We start from the raw sequence: 22,852 nt of genomic DNA, 5'->3' as shown, positions 1-22,852 counted from the left end.
CTTCTCAGAATGCCTTCGGCTTTCGGTTTAATGAATTAGACTTCGCTCTCTGTTCATTCCCTGGGACCCATGCCATCTCCTTCACCTACCTCATATCCACATACTCTCACTGCTGAAAGTGTCCCCAAAGAGGCCTAAGTGAGCAAATCCATAATCCTGTCAAAGTAAAAGTGTATCATGTATTGTATCTTCTTTTACCTAGGTCTATGGGGCCTTTCATTCTCAGAGAAGTAAATCAAATGAATCCAGTGATATCTGTTCCCGCAAAGTCTACACTGGTCTTCTGATGGTACACTGCTTATTTTACTGATGAAAAACTCCAAAGAATTTTTCAATTAGGACAATTTTGGCTGATTTACATCCCCAAAGAACCCCCTCTAAGTCTCCTAAGGAGAATAAATGCGCCATATTTCTTTAAGTATGCATGTCTAGCAAATCAAAAGGGTACCATCTGGTTCACATAATTTGTGCATAAAATTTCTGAAAAGTCTATAGGACATATATGGTCCACACCTGCTCCAATAGACGCCAAAACATTCCATTGCTATTGTACAAACTGACTGAAGTTAACCGAGACTAAAACTGGCCATGGTCCTTTTAAAAGAATATGATGAGCAATTAGTTCCCTCAGAACACAGCTCACAAATTATAATATATGTACTTATTTGATTAAGTCATGCCAGAGAAAAAAGATGAAAATGACATCACCCCCCAGAATCGTTTTTGAGCCCTGGGAAAAGAAAGTAGAGAATTGGCAAAAAAAAATGCAAATTGGGACTCTTTCAAAATGAAGCAAAGGAGAAGGCAAGATGAAGTAGGAATTATTAAAACAAGAAAGGAAAGATGATAGAAATGAAGTAAACCCAGCCAGGAGAGCAAGCAGTGCCCCTGGTGAGAAATTACAATGAAACGCACAGCAAGATCCCAAACAACCTGCAACCCAAAAATGCTTCTTGAGTTCTTCCATCCAAGTAAATGAGAGTCCCCATCCAAGCAAACGTATCACGGTCATTCTTCCCCAGTACCGTAATATCTGGATAGAAGAGTTTGGCGTGTGACACCCAGGTGAGGCATTAGCAGAAGTGACTTTTTGGTACTTGTATCTCCTGAGCTACAAAGTAAGAATGCATTCCAGAGTGAGGCCCTTCTGAGGTCAGCAGGATGAAAAAGAATTGTTAAGCTTTGGGGATCCTCCAAAAATGCACAATCAAACTGCATATTCAGACAAAACACTGCTAGTGTTCTATCCAGGGCTTCAGAAACATGCATACCACCATACTTCAATTCCCCAGACTTACAGTTTAGAACAACTGTTGGCAAACAGTTTCTGTAAAGGGCCACATAGTAATATTTCAGGCTTTGTGCTCCATGCTGTCTTTTGCTACAACTACTCAACTCTGCCCTTGTAATACAAAAGCAGCCGCAGATAACACATAGGTAAATGAACATGGCTGTGTTCCAATAAAACTTTATGTATGAACACTAAAATTTGAATTTCATGTAATTATCATGTGTCTCAAAATATTTTTATTCTTTTAATTTTTTTTCAACCATTAAAAGATACTACAAAAACCATTCTTCGCTCACAAGCTGTACAATAAAAAAGGCAGTGGGTCATATTTGGCCCACACACCAAATGTTTTGCCAACTCTTGTTTTAGAGTATTCTCTGTAATACAGAGTGTAAATAAATGACATCTGGCTCTAATGAATGATGAAAACAACTTAAATTTATACAAGGATTCAGAATCATAGGGAAAAGGCTAGAGAATAGCAACAGATTTATTTCATGCAATGATGACAAATACAAACATAAATATTTATCTCACATGATGGTAGCAAACACTGTATAGTACTTGCCTTGGAATCACACAAGCCTGCTCTTGAGACCTGGAAAGCCCAGTATAGCCTTGAGCATATTTTACTAGACCTTGCCAAGCCTCAATTCCCTCTTTTGTAGAAGGAGGATAAAAATATTATATTTTTGATAGTTATTATGAGGATTAAATGAGGCTCTTCCACTAAAATACTTTGTATAGCATCCACCACATCTGCAAAATAAAGCTAATTAGTATCATGATCAATACTCACGTGGTGGCTGGTTAACCGACTGCAAAACATTTTTCCTGGATATGAAGATAAAACGTTTAGAAGTCCTGACTCCTAATTATTTATTTATAAAAGAAAAAGTGAGGGAATGTGGTCCCTTTCAGGGTCCACAAGGGGGCGGAGGTTTAAGGGCAAGAACTTCCCAGCACCATGCCCCCATCCCATCTCTCTCCATCCCTCTCCATCCGGGAGATTTAACGGTTTCTGTTTTAAATTTCGTGGGCGCAGGGAGAATCAAAAGTCAATCACTCCAGCGGAAGTTCCAAGGAACTCCTCTCATTGGCCAGAGGTCTTGGGGAAGGTGGGGGTTCCTCCCAGATTAAAAGTCCCCTTCTTCCACGCCCCTTTGGACTCCATGTTTGGGTCCCCTTCCACAAACACTCCCTTCACGTAAGCAGTCTTTCTCTCTCCTGGATTTCCCCTCTGGAGTCCCCTTCCACACCGTGGTGGAAGCCTGTCTTCCCCTCCTAAACTCCATCTCTCTCTCTATTCCCTTCCACTCAGTGTGTAGGCTGCTTTCCTCTCCTGGATCCCATCTTTCCGGATTCTCTCACTCCGTGTGAGGGGAGTTTTCCTTCTCTGGTTTTCTCCCTCTGGGAACCCTTCTCACTTAGTGTGAGAGCGGCTTTTCTTTCCCTCATTCAGTGTGAGAGCTAGCTGTTTCTTTCTCTCTCCTTCCCCCTTTTCCCTCTCTACCTAAATAAATCACTTTCTACAACACTTTTGAGTCCAGCATTTACTGCGCACTGCACTGTGGTCTCCTCTCCCGTTCTTGGAGAGTGATAGACCAAGAACCTGGAGAAACATCCTCTCAGGGGAACTGAGGGCTCCCCTGAGCCCCTGAACGCCAACATTACAAAAGCTCCAAACAAAGTAGATGCCAGAGTTAAATACAAAAAATAATACAATAAAGAAAATTTTAATTTTGGTGCAACATCCCAATTCTTTAGCAATCAGTAGTCTACAAACCTCAGACTTCTGTGCACTGTGAGTGTGAAGTCATGAGAAAAGAGCGCAAACATTCGTTCACTCAGCAAGCATCTCCCAAGACTTCTATATGCAATACCTGGAAGACAGGCACAATAAGTAACCAAAATAATTTCAGTATAACATGTGACAATTTGTTTTAGGCAATGACTGTCTTTTCTTGGAAAATGCACTTGGTTTAGGACACCAAGGCAAGTAGCAGAGATCCAGGATGGGTAAAATTCAAGAATGCTGGTTAACTTTTTTCTTTTTATTTTGAGACAGAAGCTCTCTGTCGCCCAGGCTAGAGTGCAGTGGCGCAATCTCTGCTCACTGAAACCTCTGTCTCCCAGGTTGAAGCGATTTTCCTGCCTCAGCCTCCTGAGTAGCTGGGATTACAGGCCTGTTACACCACGCCTGGTTAATTTCTGTATATTTAGTACACATGGGGTTTTGCCACATTGGCCCTGCTGATCTAGAACTCTTGGCCTCATGTGATCTGCCTGCCTCAGCCTCCCAAAGTGCTTGGATCACAGGCATGAGCCACCGTGCCCAGCCTAGTTAACTTTTCTTTAAAAACAAATTTTTATATAAAATTATACATAAAATTATGTTTTTATAGATGCAGTTATAATTATATAAAATTTATTAACATAGGTTTTAAGATGCATCACTTTGACACTGAGGTAAGGCTCCATGGGACCACCAAGGAGGGAATTATATCTGCCTTATAACATTCTAGAGAACATCCATGCTTGCATCCTGTTCTGAAAAGATTCCTAAATAGGTCACTACAAACAAAGAACTCCCTCCACCTCATTTCTTGCCAGCCTCTGCTCAGCCCACTTGTGAGGCTGCCCACTCATCTCAAAGCCTGCCTTCTGCTGCTCTGCCCACTCAGCACCGTCAAATCTGTATCATGACTTGACAGCTCTCTGCCCTTATCCCCAATCATGCCTCAATTCTCACATTCTGCCAGCCAGGCTCCTTCAAGGGCCAAACACGACAGCACAAGGGCAAGCATTCAGTTCATTACTATCCAGTCTGCCTTCCAATGAGGTTTCCAGGAACATCCTCAGACAAAAAGCCAGGAGTTGTCTCTACAGAGACCACATGCAGCTCCTGAGCAAATACTGGCCATGCTATGGGTGAGCAGGTAACATCCTTCCGCTATTCAAAACTGAGAAAAAGGCAACCTGCAGACGAACCATCCAAGCAATAGACGCTTACCTAAGACAATAAGAAAAAAAGCTGCCAACCATTTGGCAATGGATCATAATAATTAATCGCACATGTTTCTTTGGTCTGCATAGCTTTTTAAAAATTGAAATTAACAGCCAATATTTCAAAACTAGGACATTTCATATGAAATCTTGATTTTGAGCATTCCCCCCTCCAGAAAAATCAAGAGGACCTAGGCAAACAACAGGCTGCAGGTAAACAGAAGCAGGACCTCCAGGCCCCAGTTCACCATCATCACCACCTACTGAATGTCCATTTGACATTTAGCATGTAATTACTGTACAGCTACCATGTGCTAGGCAGCGCTTGAGGGACTCGGGATACCAAAGGGATAAATAGGACAAGAGATTATCAGACAGTAACATCTGCTAAGAAGGGATTTAAAACTGGGTAGCACAGAGGACTTCTGCTTCAGGAAGATGGAGTAGATATACTTTTCTCTATTCTTCACACTAACTATAATGAAAAACCCTGGGCATTACATAGAACACAAACATAAGAAGACTCTGCAAGGTGGAGAGAAGAAGACACACCAGCTTGGGACCCTGGGGCCCAAGAAAGGACATGGTCATGGGTTCCCTCAGTTTTCTTTTTCCCTCACGTGTCCAAGATTTGGAGCTGAAGAAGCTGGCAACATGGAAATGCCATGGGTACAAGAAAAGCCCCAACAAAGGTCTGCTCTCTATAGCCAAGGGACTGAGCAAGGGGCAGCCTAGCAAGACAGAAAACATTTGGACAATAACTGCTCTACTCCAGCCACACACCACAGAAAAAACAAAATGTGGCCATAACCCTATCCCCACCAGCAAAAGATGAATGGGGGCCTAGACTTCTACCCTTGCCTGACTGAAATGAGGTAACCAACAGCCCACCACCCTCCTCACCCCTGAGTAGTGTCAGAGAAGGCCAAGTAGACCCCACAAGGCAGTAACAATGCCCACCCACCCCCAACTTTGGTGGTAGTGGAGAGCATGTAGGGAGCCTGAACTTTCATCTCCACCAGCAGTAATGAGGTGCCCTTCCTCCTCCCCACTGGGGTGATGTCAAAGGATGCCTAGTGGAAAGTCAGAACTACCTGGTGGTACTGAGTCTGCCCCTCCCATGGTGTCAGTTGAGGCCATGTGCAGAGCAGTAACAAGACTCTCCCACTCCTCCCAGCCAGAGAAGGGTAGGAGCGCCTTGTTATCAGTGGAGGCCTAATAGCCCAAACTCTCACTCCCCCTCAGCAACAATGAGCCATCTTGAGTGTCAGTGGAGTCTGAGAAGAGACTTCCCCACCTGGAAGTAACAAGGCAGTGCCCCCCATGTCCCCTACCAGCGCAATGTCAAAGAAAACAAGCAAAACCAGACAATTTAAATAAGATCCAGAGTCTCATAATATCATAGCCCCAAATGCCCAGATTTTAATTAAAAAATCATCATGTCAAAACCCAAGAAGATTTCTAGTTGAATGAGAAAAGATAAGTCAGTAGATGCTAGCACCAAGATCACAGAATCATTAAAATTATCTGACAAAGATTCTAAAGAAGCCAACAAGCAACTGTGAAGGTGCTAGAAGCAGTGAAAAACAGAAAGTCTTAGCAAATAAGTGGAACATATGAAGAAAAGCTAAATGGACATTCTAGAACTGAAATATATAATAACTGAAATTTTTAAAAAATAGCCTATATATCTCACCCACCGAATGCAGAAACAGAGAAAAAAAAAATGTGAACTGGAAGATAGAACAATAATAATTACCCAATCTGAATAACAGAGAGAAAACAAACTGGGGGAAAAAAATAAGAAAAAGAACAGAGCTGCAGGGACATGAGGGACCACAACAAAAGATCTAACATTCGTGTCATTAGCATTCCAAAAAGAGAAGGGGAAAAAAGGCAGGACTGGTAAAGCACTCAAAGAGATAGTGGCTAACAATTTACCAAATTTGGCAAAAGACAGCCTACAAATTCAAATAACTAAGTAAATCCCAAACAGGATAAAGCAAAAGAAATCCACACCAAGACACCTCATAGTCAAACTTCTAAAATCTAAAGACAAAAAAATATCTTGAAAGCACTGAGAGAATAACACCTAACCTATAGACAAAAACAGTTTGAATTACAGCAGGCTTCTCATCGAAAATCACTGATAAATGAAACAGTGTAGACAAACTCAATTGCGTTTATTTCAGCAAAGGGCAATTCATGAATCAGGCAGCACTCAGAACCAGTAGAAGTTCAGAGACCTCTGCCCAGTAGTATGAGTAGTAAACTTTTTTTTTTTTTTTTTGTTTGAGACAGAGTTTCACTCTTGTTACCCAGGCTGGAGTGCAATGGCGCCATCTCAGCTCACCGCAACCTCCGCCTCCTAGGTTCAGGCAATTCTCCTGCCTCAGTCTCCTGAGTAGCTGGGATTACAGGCACGCACCACCATGCCCAGCTAATTTTTTGTATTTTTAGTAGAGACGGGGTTTCACCACGTTGACCAGGATGGTCTCGATCTCTTGACCTCGTGATCCACCTGCCTCGGCCTCCCAAAGTGCTGGGATTACAGGCGTGAGCCACCGCGCCCGGCGTAGTAAACTTTTATAGGCCAGACACAGAAGCAAAGTCATGAAATCACTTGATTGCCTACAACTGGCCATCTGCTTTATTTGAGTATGGTGTAATGAGTATTTGCCTTATTTGAGCATAGTCTGATCAGCTAACTGCCTGTGACTGGCTGAAACTTGGCTGTTTGTTATACTTCTAAGTTAGCTTTTAGTTTGTTTACATACTGTTAGGCTGTGGTTCATTAGTAATTAAAACAGTCTCAAGTTAATGGCCTCCTGCTTATTTAAAAATTTAACTTTACAAAAACCAGGATAAAGTGGCACAATATTTTTCAATTCCTTAAAGAAAAGAACCATCAACCCAGAATCTTATATCCTAAGTAAATATCCTCAGAAATGAAGGAGAAATCAAGATATCCTCAGCAGAGGGAAAACTAAGAGAATTTGTTACCAGCAGACCTACCCTGAAAGAAGGGCTAAAGAAGGTTCTCTAAAAAAGGAAACAATAATAAACAGAATCATGGAACATCAGAAAAGAAGAACATGATAAGCAAAAGTATGGGCAAACATAATAGACTCCTTTCCATAAGTATTCTAAATTATATTTGACGGTTAAAGCCCAATTATAATACTGTCTAATGTGTTTCTAAATGTATATAGAAGAAATATTTAATGAAATTATATTATAAATAGGGAAGGGCAATGGAAGACAAAGGGAGGTTAGTTTTCTACACTTCACTTGAACTGGTAAAATGATGACATCAGTAGACTTTGATAACATGTGTGCATATGTATACACACACATGTGAACAGCCACAACAAATGTAATATAAACAGGTATACTCAAAAAACACATATAAAACAAAATGGAAGACTAAAAACTTTCACCTAACACACAGGAATACAGGAAAGAAAAGAAAAGAAATTAAAAACAGAGCCAACAAACAAGCGAATAAATACCCACAAAATAAAATGGCAGCCTTTAGCCCTAACATATAAATAATTACATTAAATGTAAGTGGTCTACATACACCAAGTAAAAGGAACACAGGCACAGTAGATTAAAAAGCATAACCTAACTATAGGTTGTCTATAAAAAACAAACTTCAGACCAGGCTCAGTGGCTCATGCTTGTAATCCCAGCACTTTGGGAGGCTGAGGTGGGCAGAGCACTTGAGGTCAGGGGAGTTCAAGACCACCCTGGCCAACGTGGCAAAACCCCATCTCTACTAAAAATACAAAAATTAGCTGGGCTACTCCCAGCTACTTGGGAGGCTGAGGCAGGATAATCACTTGAACCCAGGAGGCGGAGGTTGCAGTGAGCTGAGATGGCACCACTGCACTCCAGGCTGGGTGACGGACTGAGACTCTGCCTCAAAAAAAAAAAAAAAAAAAAATCAAATATAGCAATACAGGCAGTTGAAAGTCGAAAAATATGTATGTTATGCAAACATTAATCCAAAGAAAGCAGGACAAAAGAAAAAAAAAGTAGGATTGCCTATGTTAATATTCAATAGACTTCAGAGGAAAGAAAATTATCAGAGACAGGGAGGAACATTATATGATAATAAAACAGTGAGTGCACTAAGTAGACATGGCAATCCTAAATGTGTATGCAGCAAACAGCAGAGCTGCAAATTATATAAAGCAATACTGATAGCAATGAAAGAAGAGACAGATCCATAATTACAGCTAGAGACTTATCTCAACAATTAATAGAACTAGACAGCAAGTCAGTAAGGTTACAGAAGAACTCAGTAACACTATCACCCAACAAGAGCAAATCAATATTTAGATGATTTATTTGGGACACTCCACTCAACAACAGCAGATACACATTGTTTTAATGTACCCATAGAACATATACCAAGATATGGTTTTTGTTTTGTTTTGTTTTGTTTTTTTGAGAGAGAGTCTCACTCTGTTGCCCAGGCTGGAGTGTAGTGGCACGATCTTGGCTCACTGCAACCTCCACCTCCCGGATTCAAGCAACTCTCCTACGTCAGCCTCCCAAGTAGCTGGGATTACAGGCGTGTACCACCACACCCCCAATAATTTTTGCATGTTTAGTGGAGACTGGTTTTTGCCATATTGGTCAGGCTGGTCTCAAACTCCTGACCTCAGGTGATCCACCCACCTCAGCCTCCCTCCCAAAGTGCTGGGATACAGGTGTGAGCCACCACGTCCGGCCTGAGGCACATTTTTTTTTTTTTTTTTTGAGACGGAGTTTCGCTCTTGTTACCCAGGCCGGAGTGCAATGGCGCGATCTCAGCTCACCGCAACCTCCGCCTCCTGGGTTCAGGCAATTCTCCTGCCTCAGCCTCCTGAGTAGCTGGGATTACAGGCACACGCCACCATGCCCAGCTAATTTTTTGTATTTTTAGTAGAGACGGGGTTTCACCATGTTGACCAGGATGGTCTCGAGCTCTTGACCTCGTGATCCACCCACCTTGGCCTCCCAAAGTGCTGGGATTACAGGCGCTAAGGTACATTTTTAAAAAGAACATCCTGGCCATTGTGGGCAAATTAATTGTAGCTGGTGAGGAAAATGGTTAGGAGGCTACTAGAGTCATGCGGGCAAGAAATGATGGTCAGGACCAGGATGATAGTAGCAGAGATGGAGAAAAGCAAATGGTTGTATTTTGAAAGTAGAACCAAGAGGAAAGACTTGCTAATGAATTGGGAATAAGAGAAAGAAATGTCAAGGATGAGTGCTGGTTTTTGTTTTACTTTGCTTTGTTTTGTTTTACTTGAGCGATCACAAGTAGAAAAACAGGTTGGGGTAGAGATAATTAAGAGTTGGCATTTGAATATCTTAAATTTGAGATTTTTTTTAAATATCCAAGGGAAAAGGTGATGCAGGCACTTAGATTTATCAGTCTGCATACAGGAGAAGCATCTGGGCTAGAAAATTTAGAGAGAAATCAATGTATAGATTGTACGTAAATCTGTGCAGCTAAGGAAGCTACCTTGGGAGCATGCAAAGTTAGAAAAGAGGAGGTACCCAAGTCAGGGCCTGGGTGATTCCGGGATTTAGAGGCAAGGGCATGAGAAGGAGCCATTAACAGACGCCTGAAGGAATAGCCCCTGAGCCCAGAACTCTGAGCAAGTATATAAGGTGTTGTATGCAGAGACTAGTCCACTGGGTCAAATGCTGTTGAGAGCTCAGATGGAGAAGTGACCATGAGATTTGACAATTTGGAAGTAACTCAAGACCTAGGCAAGCAGGGTCTCAAAGCACAGAAAAAGAAAGCCAATTTGAATACGTTGAGAAGACAATAGGTAAGAAAGCAGAGAGCTAGGAGCGTTGGCTGACGCCTGTAATCCCAGCACTTTGGGAGGCGTAGGTGGGTGGATCGCCTGGGGTCAGGAGTTTGAGACCAGCCTGGCCGACATGATGGGGTGAAACCCCATCTCTACTAAAAATGCAAAAATTAGCTGGACACGGTGGCATGTGCCTGTAGTCCCAGCTACTAGGAAGGTTGAGGCTGGAGAATTGCTTGAACCTGGGAGGCAGAGGTTGCAGTGAGCCAAGATTGTGCCACTGCACTCCAGCCTGGGCACCAGAGCAAGACTAAGTCTCGGAAAAAAAAAAAAAGAAAGAAAGAAAGAAAGAAAGCAGACATGGGACAACAAATAACTTTCTCAATTATTTTTCTGGGAAGGGGAGAAGGTAAATAGGACAAGGGTGGAGAGGGGCCTAAGATCAAGGGAGGGTTTCCTCCTTTCTTTTTTCAAGACAGAAGATATTAGAGAGGATGGCATCAAGCTAAAAAAGACATCAGAGATAATTATCTCCTAATTTAATGTATTTGTCCAAAAGTAGGTAAAAAAAGAATTATAATCTGGGCACAGATTATAGTATATTATAATCTACTCAGACTATAATATAACTTTACTATAATGTAATCTTACTATAGCACAGCCATAGTAAGCCACAGACGTAAAGAGGAGATGGTAAGGGAAAGGTTTTATTAGCAAAAAAGGATAAGTTCATATAAGCTGCTTGGAAAGAGTTCATTTTTTCCAGAAGCTCAAAGCCAGAGTTGGCATCAGTTCATTGGTGGAGATGCCATTACCAGGCAAGGGTTCTTTCAACAGCATCTTATCTGAATTGCTACAGTTCTAAAGAATGTCTAATAGTAAATCTGGTAATAGAAATGTTTGCATATGTGCAGAATGTTAAGTCATGAAAAGAATGAGATATGTGAAAGATGTGAAGGAATTTCTTGTGGAGTTATTTTAGAAAGTCCTTGAGATAGCCTTATCTGGGATATGCAAGCATGAGCCCTTCTCTTTCATGCCTCCCTGACTCAAATTTGTTTGAGTTTGACAAAACTTTATCTTCATATCTGCAACTTTCACATTTCCCTGTTTTGATCAAGATCTTTCTTTGGAGAAAGATCAATCAGCCTGTAGTCAGGTTTTGAATGTCCTGGGTGCTGGGATGGACCTGTCCTGGATAGGTATTCTTAGACAACATCAGGGGGAGGTGATTATCAACTGGAAGTCAGTATCAAGCCATTTTGGCCACATTTGAGCAACAAGAAGGCCATAAGGAGACACTCTCAGGTTTAGTCTGTCTGGATGTCATCAGGTTTGATTTCATCTGTTCCACAGATCATTTTAAAACACTAGACAAACATCACTCTATTAGAAGTTGCATTTCTGCAGAGATTTGACGGACAATAGGTGCACATCTTGTTCCTCGAACACATGTTCGAGACCAGTTGTTTTACAATGTAAAAACAACAGGAGTATGACAAATCTAGTTTATGCAATGGTTCTGCCAAGCCTAAGGGCAACCAACGAAACAAATCAAAAGACCATGGAGAACTGGGTAAGACTTGCCATAGCCATTGAGTAGTATTCCATGACTGGGTTAAATTAAAGCAGAGAACGCTAACTCTGTAAAAGGGGCCACTAGGACAATAGGAACAAAAAGTAGTTAGGGACATTGCCAAAGCTACCCAGTAGGTAGACTAAAGGATTTCTTAGATCAGGTCTTGTTCAGTTGCCCGTAATTGTTACTGATTGTGAAATTTTTAATTATGGCATTATGCTGTCAAGTGAAAAAGGCAAGCATTACAAGGGGAGAGAATCTCATTACGACGTCTTGTTCCAACGGTCTTGGTAAACACTGTCCACAGTGTGAAGTCAGCAATTTTGCAGTCTGAATGCCTCTGGCTATGGCATCGGGAAGTTTCGTGAACTTTCTGTGTGACCCACATATCAGGCACAAGGCTTGTCCCCTGTAATTTATATTAAGTTGTTTAGTTTTAGCTTACAGAGCTTTAGAAAAGAGCAGTTCCCATTGCTAGTAATTCCATTTTAAAATTCCATAGGAGAAAACTGGATTAGAGGAAACCAGAAGAATTTAAAATCCAGTCCCTTCTACAAGTATGTAATAAAACTTGAAAAAACTCACAGAACTACAGTCTAATAACAGGTATATCATTGTCATACTAATTTTACTAAAGTACTCAGAGTAAGACTAATTTGTATGTAAAATAAATTAGTTTTGTCAGATTTGTCCTGAGTATTTACATAAGTACAGTGAGAATAGTGATTGAATCTCAGATTGAACTTTTTTTTTTAACTTTTGAAGCAAGAAGTTTAAATCAAGATGGGCTTCAGATTTTATCCGAAGTACCTATAAGGATTTTTAAATATGTCTAAGCCAAACCTTGCTAATATAATTAACAATTTACATTGCATATTGTTATACATTGTTATAAAATTTCAAATACTCATGAATAGTTTTCTTTTTAATTTTAAGATATGGACAAAAAGCAAACCTTTTTTTTTTTTTTTTGAGACGGAGTCTGGCTCTGTTGCCCAGGCTGGAGTGCAATGGTGCAATCTCGGCTCACTGCAACCTCCACCTCCTGGGCTCAGTGCAACCTCCACCTCCAGGGTTCAATCAGTTCGCCTGTTGGTCAGGCTGGTCTCGAACTCCTGACCTCATGATCTGCCCACCTCAGCCTCCTAAAGTGCTGGGACTACAGGCGTGGGCCACTGCACCCGGACAAAAGCAAACATTTTAATATTATTCACATAAGTATACATTACCAAATTGCTATAGGTACCTCAAGAAAAAAGTTTCCTTAAATCTGGAAAATAAAATATTAAATAAATTAGCAATATTTCAAATAAAAGTCATAAAAATCACAATCCATTATCAGTTTAGCCCCATGTAATTAATTGTTGCTCTGTTTGATCTTGGTTAGCATTTCATGAATATGTCAGTTATTTTAGAGTTTTGGAAATTTGTACTTTATCCATTGATTTTTAAGTTATCAGAAACATGTATTCAAGACTACTTATTAGTCTTTTCTTTACGTTTGACTAAAGATGACTTTATGAGAAGAATCAAAACTGTAGATGATAAAAATTTAGAATAGCCATGGTTAAAATTTGATGAGAATTTATTGTAACAACAAGGAAATTTAGTTACTTCTATTGTGTACAGTATTTTAAGATAACAACCAGAATCATGACTAACAGCGTCATACCAAGACCATGAGACCCTTAAACAGTTTACATAATTTTTAGAATATTCATAACACATCCACACACATCATTTTTTAAAGATGGACATCACTTATTAGAGATAATGCAGTTTTTCTAAATAATCAAAAAGCCAATAAAGACAGCACAAAGCACAGTAAACTCTTACTAAAACATGAAAGCTCTGTTTCCCAGGCCATTTACTGAAAAGGCAAAGAAAAATCTCCCGCAATATGAGTACTTCTTCCTTTGGGAATCCCATTTAGATAACCTGGAGGTTGAACCTGATGAAATGGTATTTGAATTCAATTAGACACTGGAAAAGTATGTGTCCAAGGTTATGATTATATACCATATTATGGAAGAATAATGTAAACAAGGAAACCAGTACCTTGACCAGTGGAATGCGTGGCTTTTATAAAAATTAAAGAGCACATGAAATTGCCTGGTTACATGGAACAATTTAAACACATCAAGAAAAGCCAAAGCCAGGCACGGTGGCATGCACCTTTAGTGTCAGCTACTTCAGACGCTAAAGTGGGAGGATCATTTAAGCCCAGGAGGTCAAGGATGCAGTAAGCTATGAACACATGACTGCACTCCAGCCTGGGCGACAGGGCAAGACATCAAAAAAAAAAAAAAAAAAAAAGAAAAAAAAAAAGGGGGGGGGGGGGGGGAGAGGGAGAAGGAAGGAGAGGGAAGAGGAGGGGAGGGGAGGAACCAAGAGGAGCAGGGATGGGAGGGGAGCCATAATAACAGTGACAGAGTGAGAACTGGGGGAAAACAGCCACAGGAACTGATGAAAAAGTTGAGAGAGTCATCACTCAAGTTAAACAAGAAGATACACCTTTTCAAGGAGAGAAGGAAGAAGAGCAGAAGGCAATGATGCGTGACCTGCAAATTGTATGTCGTGAGATGTAGTAAAAAGCCAAACTCTTGAGATATGACTCTGAAAAGCTTTAAGAGCAAAACTCTACCTCAAGAAATGAAATTATCATTTCAAATGAAGAAGGCAGCGCTTTCAATTTGAAATTAGGCAGAAACTGTAAAACATGAAAAAGCTGTAGTTCAGAAGAAGGCTGAAAATGTAAAGAAATCAATTTCAGAATTAAAATCAAATCCTCTTGCAAGTTTTTACTAGGAGTAGATCAACATTCTGAGAAAATCCTGTTTCTCTGGTCCTGCATCAGTGCATCCCTGACACCAAGGCTAAATTCTTAAATTGCCTTCCAATCCCAGCCAACCTGATTGTACACAAAACTCCCTTTACAAGACTCAACATTCAAAAACTCTCCATGACTTTGCTTAGACCTGCCACCATTTTCTTAAACCCCAGTGTGATGGCTAATACTGAGTGTCAACTTGATTGGATTGAAGGAGGCAAAGTATTGTTTCTGGGTGTGTCCATGAGGATGTTGCTAAAGGAGATTAGCATTTGAACATTGGACTGGGAGAGGCAGACCCACCCTCAATCTGGGTGGGCACCATCTAATCAGCTGACAGAGCAACTAGAATAAAGCAGGCAGAAGAATGTGGAAAGACTGGACTGGCTGAGTCTTCCGGCCTTCATCTTTCTCCCATGCTGATATTTCCTGCCCTTGAACTTTGGACTCCCAGTTTGGACTCTTGGCCTTACACCAGTGGTTTGCCAGGGGCTCTCGGGCCTTCAGCCACAGACTGAAGGCTGCACTGTTAGTTTCCCTACTTTTGAGGTTTGGGGACTCAGACTGGCTTCCTTGCTCCTCAGCTTGCAGATGGCCTGTTGTGGGACTTCATCTTGTGATCGTGTGAGTCAATACTTCTGAATAAACTGCCTTTCATATATACATCTATCCTATTAGTCCTATCCCTCTAGAGAACACTGACTAATACACCCTTCTTTGTCTTACAGTGGAAATTATCCAGGAGAGAAGAAACAATAGGGCAGAGAAGAGACGCAACAGGAGCAAAGTCCCTGAGAAAATGAGATGGGATTGGAAGCACAGTGGAGTGACTAGCCAGGTGTGCCTGCCACTGTTGCACTGGAGAAGCACTGAAGCAAAGCACTGCACATGAGCTCACAAGACCCTCCAGAACTTTGATATGTGGCCCAGAAGGAAGAAAGGTAAGGATGAGAAGATGTGACTCTGGTATCAGATTCACTAGGGAGGACTCAAGTCGTCCAGCCTGAAATAGCAGCAGCCTCTACCACTGACAGATGATTTGAACAGGCAAAGTATTTAGTAGCGTTATTGTTTGAGAAAGATATAGCCAGGGACAGGGAAAAGACACCATTACCCACTGGATTCAGAAGTCAGAAGGAACAACACTTGGCTCAGGAAGGTCACTGGCTGCTGGTGCTATGTGTGGTAAAAACAGTGGGATGACCCTGGAAATTAGGAAGGAATTCCCATGGGGAAGGCATTTCAAAGAACTGGAATAGTTAGAACTAGAAACGCCTCCCTGATCTCATCCATAGTACTTCTCCTATACTCTCCCCTCAGCTCAACACTTTCCCAGGTTTCTATTGGAAAGCAAAATCTAACTATCCACGTTTCACTGATAAAGATTCTCCAGAATATATTCATTGTTTGGCCAAACAGTGTGTCAGTTGTTTACTGACAGTTATCTTTTCTGGGTAAAGCATGCCAATAATAGCTTCCCCAAATACACATGAGATACCCCCACATACACTTAACTTTGGGAAATTAATTTACATTCAATTTGTTAATAAAGCTGAAAAATTTAACTAAAGCAGTAGGAAAAAACACTTCTGCCTTCAAATGCATTTTTAAATCAAATTCCAAGTGATATCGTGAGTCACCTTCACTTTATAGAACAAAAAGTCACCAGTGGTAAGAAATGTTTGGATTATATTGTATCCTTAAGATATTTTTAAAAATCAAAATCAATTATTCATTTTAAACATCTATCTTCACATCCTGACTTTAAAAGAAAGAGATTTATCAATTAATTTATCAGTCTGTTTGGAAAGGAGCAAGAATGTTTTAGCTTTAATATATTTTCTGATGCATTTAAGAGAAAAAAATAAATCATTATGGATTTTGCAAAGTACATTTTTATCTTTCTCTCTAATGAGATAGAGAAACAAGAGACATTCATTGCCTCCCTAGGGAATCTCATGATTTACAAAGAATATCCTTCTCTGAAGCATTTACCCATATATGGCCAGCCTGTACAGCCAGTGATTACAGGAAATATATACAGGCCCCTCATGACCCCTTATCATTTTTCTGGCTAACGCATTAAAAGAGGAAGGGGGAAAAGTTGCAAAAAAGCACTGTGTTAGAGGCTCCCCTTCTTTCTGGCCTACAAGGAGTCCCCTTTAGCCTCTGGCATGTGTTGCTGGGTCACATGGCAGAGGTAAAAAGGCATAAAGAAGTAAATTTAACATGGAGTCCACAAGTGTCATCAGTAGCGGTAGGCTTGGGAGAGGGGAGAGAAGAGATGAAACTGGTCCCTGGACTTTTACAGGATGCAGAGCAAGGCCCCTGGAAGACAAGAAGGTCCAGAAATGGAAAGAACATGGCTATGAGTACATTCCAGGTCAGAGGACACACAGGTGTGGCCTGAACTTCCTTCTTCAACAATAAATGCTATCAGGAAAAATTACTGTGAAATAAGCATACAAACACACATCAGTGAGTGGTAACACAAAGGTAATTATTGTAAGCTATATCTGTATTGGTTAGGCACCACATTTACAAGAAACCACAATGCGCTATCTATGCTATTTGTATTTACTTATAATAACTCAAGCTACGTCTCCGCCAGAAGAGTAAACAGCTCTATCAAAAATCTTGTCAAGAGAAAAAATATGTAACTATGCACTTGAAAAATTTGGGTTCTAGTCTCAAATGCTGAAGCTTAGAATTAATTAAATTTTGTTGTTAACTTATACTCTTTTAGCATATTTCTTCTTCCTCTTTCCTGTTGGTCTCCATGTGCTGCCAAAATGATGCATAATCCCCATGGTTTACAGTTCTTCATTCTCTGTAAAGTAGGGTTTTTTTCCCCAGAGATAGGAAAGGTACCAGGAAAAAAGGAATAGTAGTTAATCAGTTTACAGTTAATTTTACCTCACCTACTTTCAGAAAAATAATCTCAGTTTGCCATGGTCCTGGATCCCTTATCTGTAAAAGGTTCACTTTGTCATCTTTGTCTTACTCTGAAATGCTTAAATTTACTTAAGAATTTCAGCACTGAGGTGTATACACACACACACACACCCTCAGACACAGAGACATAGGTGTATCACTTTATCGAGATATATTTCACATACCATACAATTCTCTCAAAGTGTACAATCCTGTGGTTTTAAGTATATTCACAGAGTTGTGCAACCATTGCCACAATTAATTTTATAACAGACCTTCTAAATTCTCTCAGTCACCATACAGATAGAAACCAAGGTCCAGATGGGTTAAGTTATGTTCCCAAGATTACAGAGCTGCTCAGTGGCTGCGCCAAATCTAGATCCCTGGGAATTATTTTAGCCATTGACACCATCTGGGGCTCCCTTCCCCGGCCCCAGGAAAGTTCTAGTGAATTAAAACCTGCTGTTAAAGTGTCGTCTGAGAAAAACATCTGGCATTTTTTATTATTGCGCCCCCTCATATTATATTAAACCGGTCTGATTTCTCCACCAAATTGTTGCACTGCAAGATTTCTTAGAAAGACTTCTAGAACCTATTAAAACATATCTACTGAGTACTTTCACCACAAAATATGGCTAGGAAGCCCAGAAAGAATCTGTGATGCCTTTCCTTCCAGATAAAGTTATAAATTATTTAAGCTCATGCAAAAAAAAAAAAAAAAAAAACAAAATTCCAAAAAATAAGACTAAATTAGACGTGCTCATTTCATTTTTAATGGACTGATTACAGGTAGTTAAACCAAACTACCCATCACTGGCAAAATATTTCTCCAATGCCAATAACTTCCAAGGATTTCAACCATTCATTATGATTACTGGTCAGAAACCAGCTTAAATCACCCAAGGGTTTACGTTTTTGGTTATCTCTCAGATTTGCTCCTATGAAGTCCATACCCAATATAGGAAACGTTTTCTAAAGGAGGCTCATTTCCTGCCAATGCTAAGGGACCCAGTGTAACAAGCACAGCCAGCGATTACTCTGGCACTGCCCTGCCCACAGCGGCGCTCGGCCTCCTGGCTGTACCATCTGAGAGCACTCCACAATACCTAGCTCGCAGAAGCACTTGCTGATTGCTCCTGCCTTTAAATGTCCCCCTTCCATGATGCTCTTCTCTCTCCTGTAATCTACGAGTTCTTTCTTTCCTGAGTTGTGCCACCCCAAAATTTCATCTATTCAATAAATATTTATTGAGTGGTCACTGCTCATCCAGTACTGGGCTAAATATTGTCCCTAAACGCGGATGCTCTCTAGAGTCGGTCTTTAACTCACTGTGCATTTTCTCACTTTTGTCTGCACATACATTTTAAAATTTCTGTTTAGGATGGAAATCACCAAAAATTTGTAGCTCCAGTACCGGCCTCATCCCCTGAGCTCCAGGTCAGGATATGCACCCCAACCCAGTGGACGTTGAATGAAATCTGTCTACCCTGGTTCTAGCAAAATTGGAGCTGGGGTTGGGGAGAGAGGTGGGAGAAGCAACAGATGCGGCGGTGCTGGTGGGGAGCAGGTTTTCCAACGTGAGCTCTGCCACAGCAGGAAGAGCCTGCAATATTGACGTTGAAAAACAAATTTGCGTGTCGTCAACACACACACGCGCACACACACACACACACACGCACACGCACAATTTCATGTCTCCCTGCCTGTTTTCCTGTTTCCTCTGCTCAGAACGCCCTTCCTCCTATCCTCCCTCACTCTCAACCATAATTCCTCCTCATACTTAATTCTCGAATGGTATGTCTCCTCCTCCGGGAAGCTCTCCCTGACGCCCGCACTGTGTTATTTGCCATCCTCGGTGCGTGGAGGTGTGTCTAGCACTGTTTGTTTACGTGTCTGTCTCCGTGTCTCCCCAGCAGGCTGTCAGCTCTTTGAGAACAGAAACGTGATGCACAGCCCCAGGCCGACACCGGGAAGCGGCGGGGAGGGGAAGGACCGCGGTGGAGAGCCCTAGCCCGGGAGCCGGGCACAGTCCAGCCGGGGCCATTTCGAGGCGCGCGCGGGGAGCTCGGCGGGGCCCAGCCAAGCGCCAAGTACACTTCATCTCTGGAGGCGCCGGTGGCCGGTGGAGGATGGGCCCCCCACGAGGCGCTCCCAACCAAAAGGCTGGGGACTCGAGGGAGGCCCTGCCGGCATCGTTCGCCCTGTGGGTCGTCCTCCCCACGCGCGTCGGGGCCTCCCCACGCCCACTCTGTCTCCGGCGCCCGAGTCCCCGCGGCCACCACCTCAGCCCTCAGCTCCGCAGAACCTCTCCGATTTACAGCGGCCCAGGGCAGAGCCGGGGGCTGGGGAATGGGAAGGAGGAGGCGCCAAGACGCCGAGGAGAGAGCAGGCGGCCCCTCACCCCACCCTCGCGCCCTCCTAGGCGGGAAGAAATTGAGCCCCGAGGGAGGCCCTTTAGGGAGCCCGAGTCCCAAAGGCCCGGGAGCCTAGTGGGGGAGCAGCCTCCTCGTCCCCCTCCCTCCTTCCCTCCTCTGCGCAGTCCCTACCTGGCTGGCTTTGTGGAACTGCTTCTTCAGCCCGGCCACCGACATCTCGACTGCGGCCGGCCGGGGCCGGGTGGTCTCAGGGCTCTGCCGGGCCACGCGGCCGCGATGCGCTTGGGGAGCGGGAGCCCGGGCCGGTCCCCGCGCGGCTGGGCTCCGCCGGGCCCGCCTCCCACGGCCACGGCCACAGCCACAGCCGCTGTCACACTCGCACACACGCGCGCACGCCGATGGCAACACTGCGTTCCAGAGCCCCTGCGCAGCCCATTGGCCGAGCCGCGGCGATATGCAAATGAGGCCGCTGGGGCCGCCCACGCTGCATTGTTGCGTGGAGACCTGGGCGACTTGAGCCACGCAGAAGACCGGCCTGGGAAGCTGGGCGTGGGGATGTGCCGGGGGTCGGGGAGCACAGGCGCACAGCGCTTCTTGCTGGGCGCGGGACGGTATAGATCTGGCCCTGAGATTGTCCTGGGTACCCGGAGAGAGATCAGTTCTGTTTCTGGGTCTTGGTGCGAAACCGGCTTTGGTTCACAGGCAACATCGCCTCCCTCCGGCGCATTTTCGGTAGGTGTAAGTTCAAGAAAGGAATGCTCTGAAACGCGCCTAGCGAGAGAGAAATGCTACTGGATGGGGGACCTGTAGGAGGAGGAAGCGGTCTGTGGGTGGCGGGCTTTCTCCTCTCTCCACGCGGTGCAAACTGCTCAGATGACTTTGGTCTTCTGGGAGCCCTAGAGTTATGGAGCAATTTACTAATATATATGGTGCTAGCCTACTTGGTGCTCTGAGCCCACTGTTAACTGCACTAAAAGCAACCATCTCCAAGGGGCCATAAGCAGCTCCTTGCCTAGCCGGGGGAGTCCACCAAACCAGGGACTCAGCTCCCTCAGTAACCCCTACCAGCGGTGTCAGAGTGTCCATTTGCATGGGGTCCAGAGTTCTGCAGGCCCACAGCCAAGCCCAGCCAGGGACATGAAGCATTGTATTGACCTCGTGTCAGAGCTGTCCCCAAGAGGTACAGCATCTTCGCTGAATCTGGCTTCTGAAGGTCCTGAGGATTCCCAAGACCTAGAACAAACTTTTGGCAATGCTTCACACTGAAAACAAAAACATTTCCCAGCTTCAGTCTCTTTTTGGGCCCTTACCAGGTTCCATCTGGAGTGACCAGCAGTCCCTGTCTACCCTGGACACTTCGGGTGTATGCCTGTGCCCTGGTGTCCGCCTGCCATAACATTTCTCCAGGACAAAAGTCATGCAGTTCCTACCCTAGCCATTAGCTCCCAGCGCCCAGTCAGAGCTAGTTCTTACCCTGACTTCATCCTTTTGAGGACTGGGCAAGTAACTACACACCTCTCTGGGCCTTGGTTTCCTCACTTCCACTTGGATCATGCAGACTGGAATAAGCAATGTTCCTCCTCTGATACTGGGGGAAAACATGTTTGAACTTAGTGGCAATCCTGGGATAAGGGCAGCTAGTTGGAGGGCTAATGAGTATGACTTGGGTGAGTGCCGTGGGCTTGCCCAGCTGACACCAGCCACTGATAGATAACTAAAAGGGTGGTGACAGCTGGGTCAGAATGGCATAGCTAGATGACCTGTCCACACAACAGTCCAAATGCCTCTCAATAGTAGGCTCCACTGCAGCCCAACCACTATGTAAGGCAGAGAGCCAGCTGGGGTCCAGGATTGGCAGGTGTCTCTTGTCCTGGGCTATTGAGGGCTGCTCAGCTGCCTCTTTCTCCATGCTCCAGAGGGGTTTAAATAGCACAGGTTCTACGGTAACTCCCCCTAGACCAGTCTGGCTCTATGCCCTTTGGGAAGAGGGTGCTTTTTTTAGAAAAACAGCTTATTGGCATTTCCTCCACAATAGTTAGTACATTCAAGTTTCCCACTTCAGTTAATCTTGATAATTTATCTCCTTCATTAATCAAGTATAGAACTGTAGATCATAATTTTTAAACTTCAGAATCTTTCATGTACGTTTTCTCCTCCATAAAAGTTTTTGTGACTTAATTTTTTCAGTGAATAGATTCGTTGGAGGTTTTCTGATTTTATTGATCTTTCAAATCAATTTTTATTGATCTTTCAAATCAACTGCAAATCTGATTTTTGAATGTACTTATCATTGCTATAGATTTTTCTCTCATTGACTTTTCTTTCTTTATTCTTACACATTCCTTCCTTAAGTTTTATTAAGAAGACTAGCGAGAGTTTGAGGGTTTGTTTTGTTTTAGACTAACTGTCACCCAAGCTGGAGTGCAGTGGCATGATCTCGGCTCACCGCAACCTCTGCCTCCTGGTTCAAGCAATTCTCCTGCCTCAGCCTCCAGAGTAGCTGGGATTACAGGCACACGCCACCACACCTGGCTAATTTTTTGTATTTTTAGTAGATATAGGGTTTCACCATGGTGGCCAAGCTGGTCTCGAACTCCTGACCTTGTGATCCGCCCACCTCGGCCTCCCAAAGTGCTGGGATGACAGGCATGAGCCACTGCACCCGGCCTGAGGGTTTTAATAATAGAAACTGACTCTAGCTAATGTAAGCTGGAAAATAATAAATTGGAGAAGGATATAAGGCAGCCCAGAGATTCACAAGAGGGGTGTAGGGAACTAGGTGGAGGGGATGAGCAGGAATTAGGAACCTGAGCGCTGAGATCCACAGGGTATCCAGGAACAGCCTGATTGGGATGTGCTGGCTCTGCCATTGAACACTGGCCGTGGCTGCCAGAATAAAGGCTGTCCTTTCAAGCAGTCACTCCAGCTGCAAAGTAGCAGGGGCAGCATCTGATTGGTGGATTCACTCCCTGGCAGATTTCCCTTCTATAGGAAAAAGCTTCAGAGGTTAGGCAGCCAAAT

The 22,852-nt window shown here is 43.2% G+C and overlaps 1 protein-coding gene and 1 long non-coding RNA gene across 4 annotated transcripts in view; both read right to left on the bottom strand.

Annotated features, from left to right (window-relative positions):
* The window catches only part of SH3GL3 (SH3 domain containing GRB2 like 3, endophilin A3), a 143,741-nt gene extending 123,291 nt beyond the window's left edge, over positions 1–20,450 (bottom strand). For all 3 annotated transcript variants that reach the window (XR_004264668.1, XM_032264797.1, XM_032264798.1), the window contains exon 1: positions 20,003–20,450. Coding sequence is in view for 1 of the 3 variants with exons in the window: in XM_032264797.1 (XP_032120688.1) it covers positions 20,003–20,047 (45 nt within the window). In the remaining 2 variants the exon portion in view is untranslated. The remainder of the gene's footprint in view (positions 1–20,002) is intronic.
* On the bottom strand, positions 6,247–8,010 carry LOC116540977. Its single transcript, XR_004264669.1, has 2 exons — positions 6,882–8,010; positions 6,247–6,569 (listed from the first exon to the last, which is right to left on the bottom strand). It is a non-coding gene; the product is annotated as an uncharacterized LOC116540977 (long non-coding RNA).
* Positions 20,451–22,852: the final 2,402 nt, after the last annotated feature.

Source organism: Sapajus apella, unplaced genomic scaffold (assembly GCF_009761245.1).
Source record: "Sapajus apella isolate SASKATOON/1434 unplaced genomic scaffold, GSC_monkey_1.0 scaffold147, whole genome shotgun sequence".
Taxonomy (NCBI): Eukaryota; Metazoa; Chordata; class Mammalia; order Primates; family Cebidae; genus Sapajus; species Sapajus apella.
Note: the sequence above shows the minus strand (reverse complement) of the source record. Positions and strands in the feature narration are given on the sequence as shown.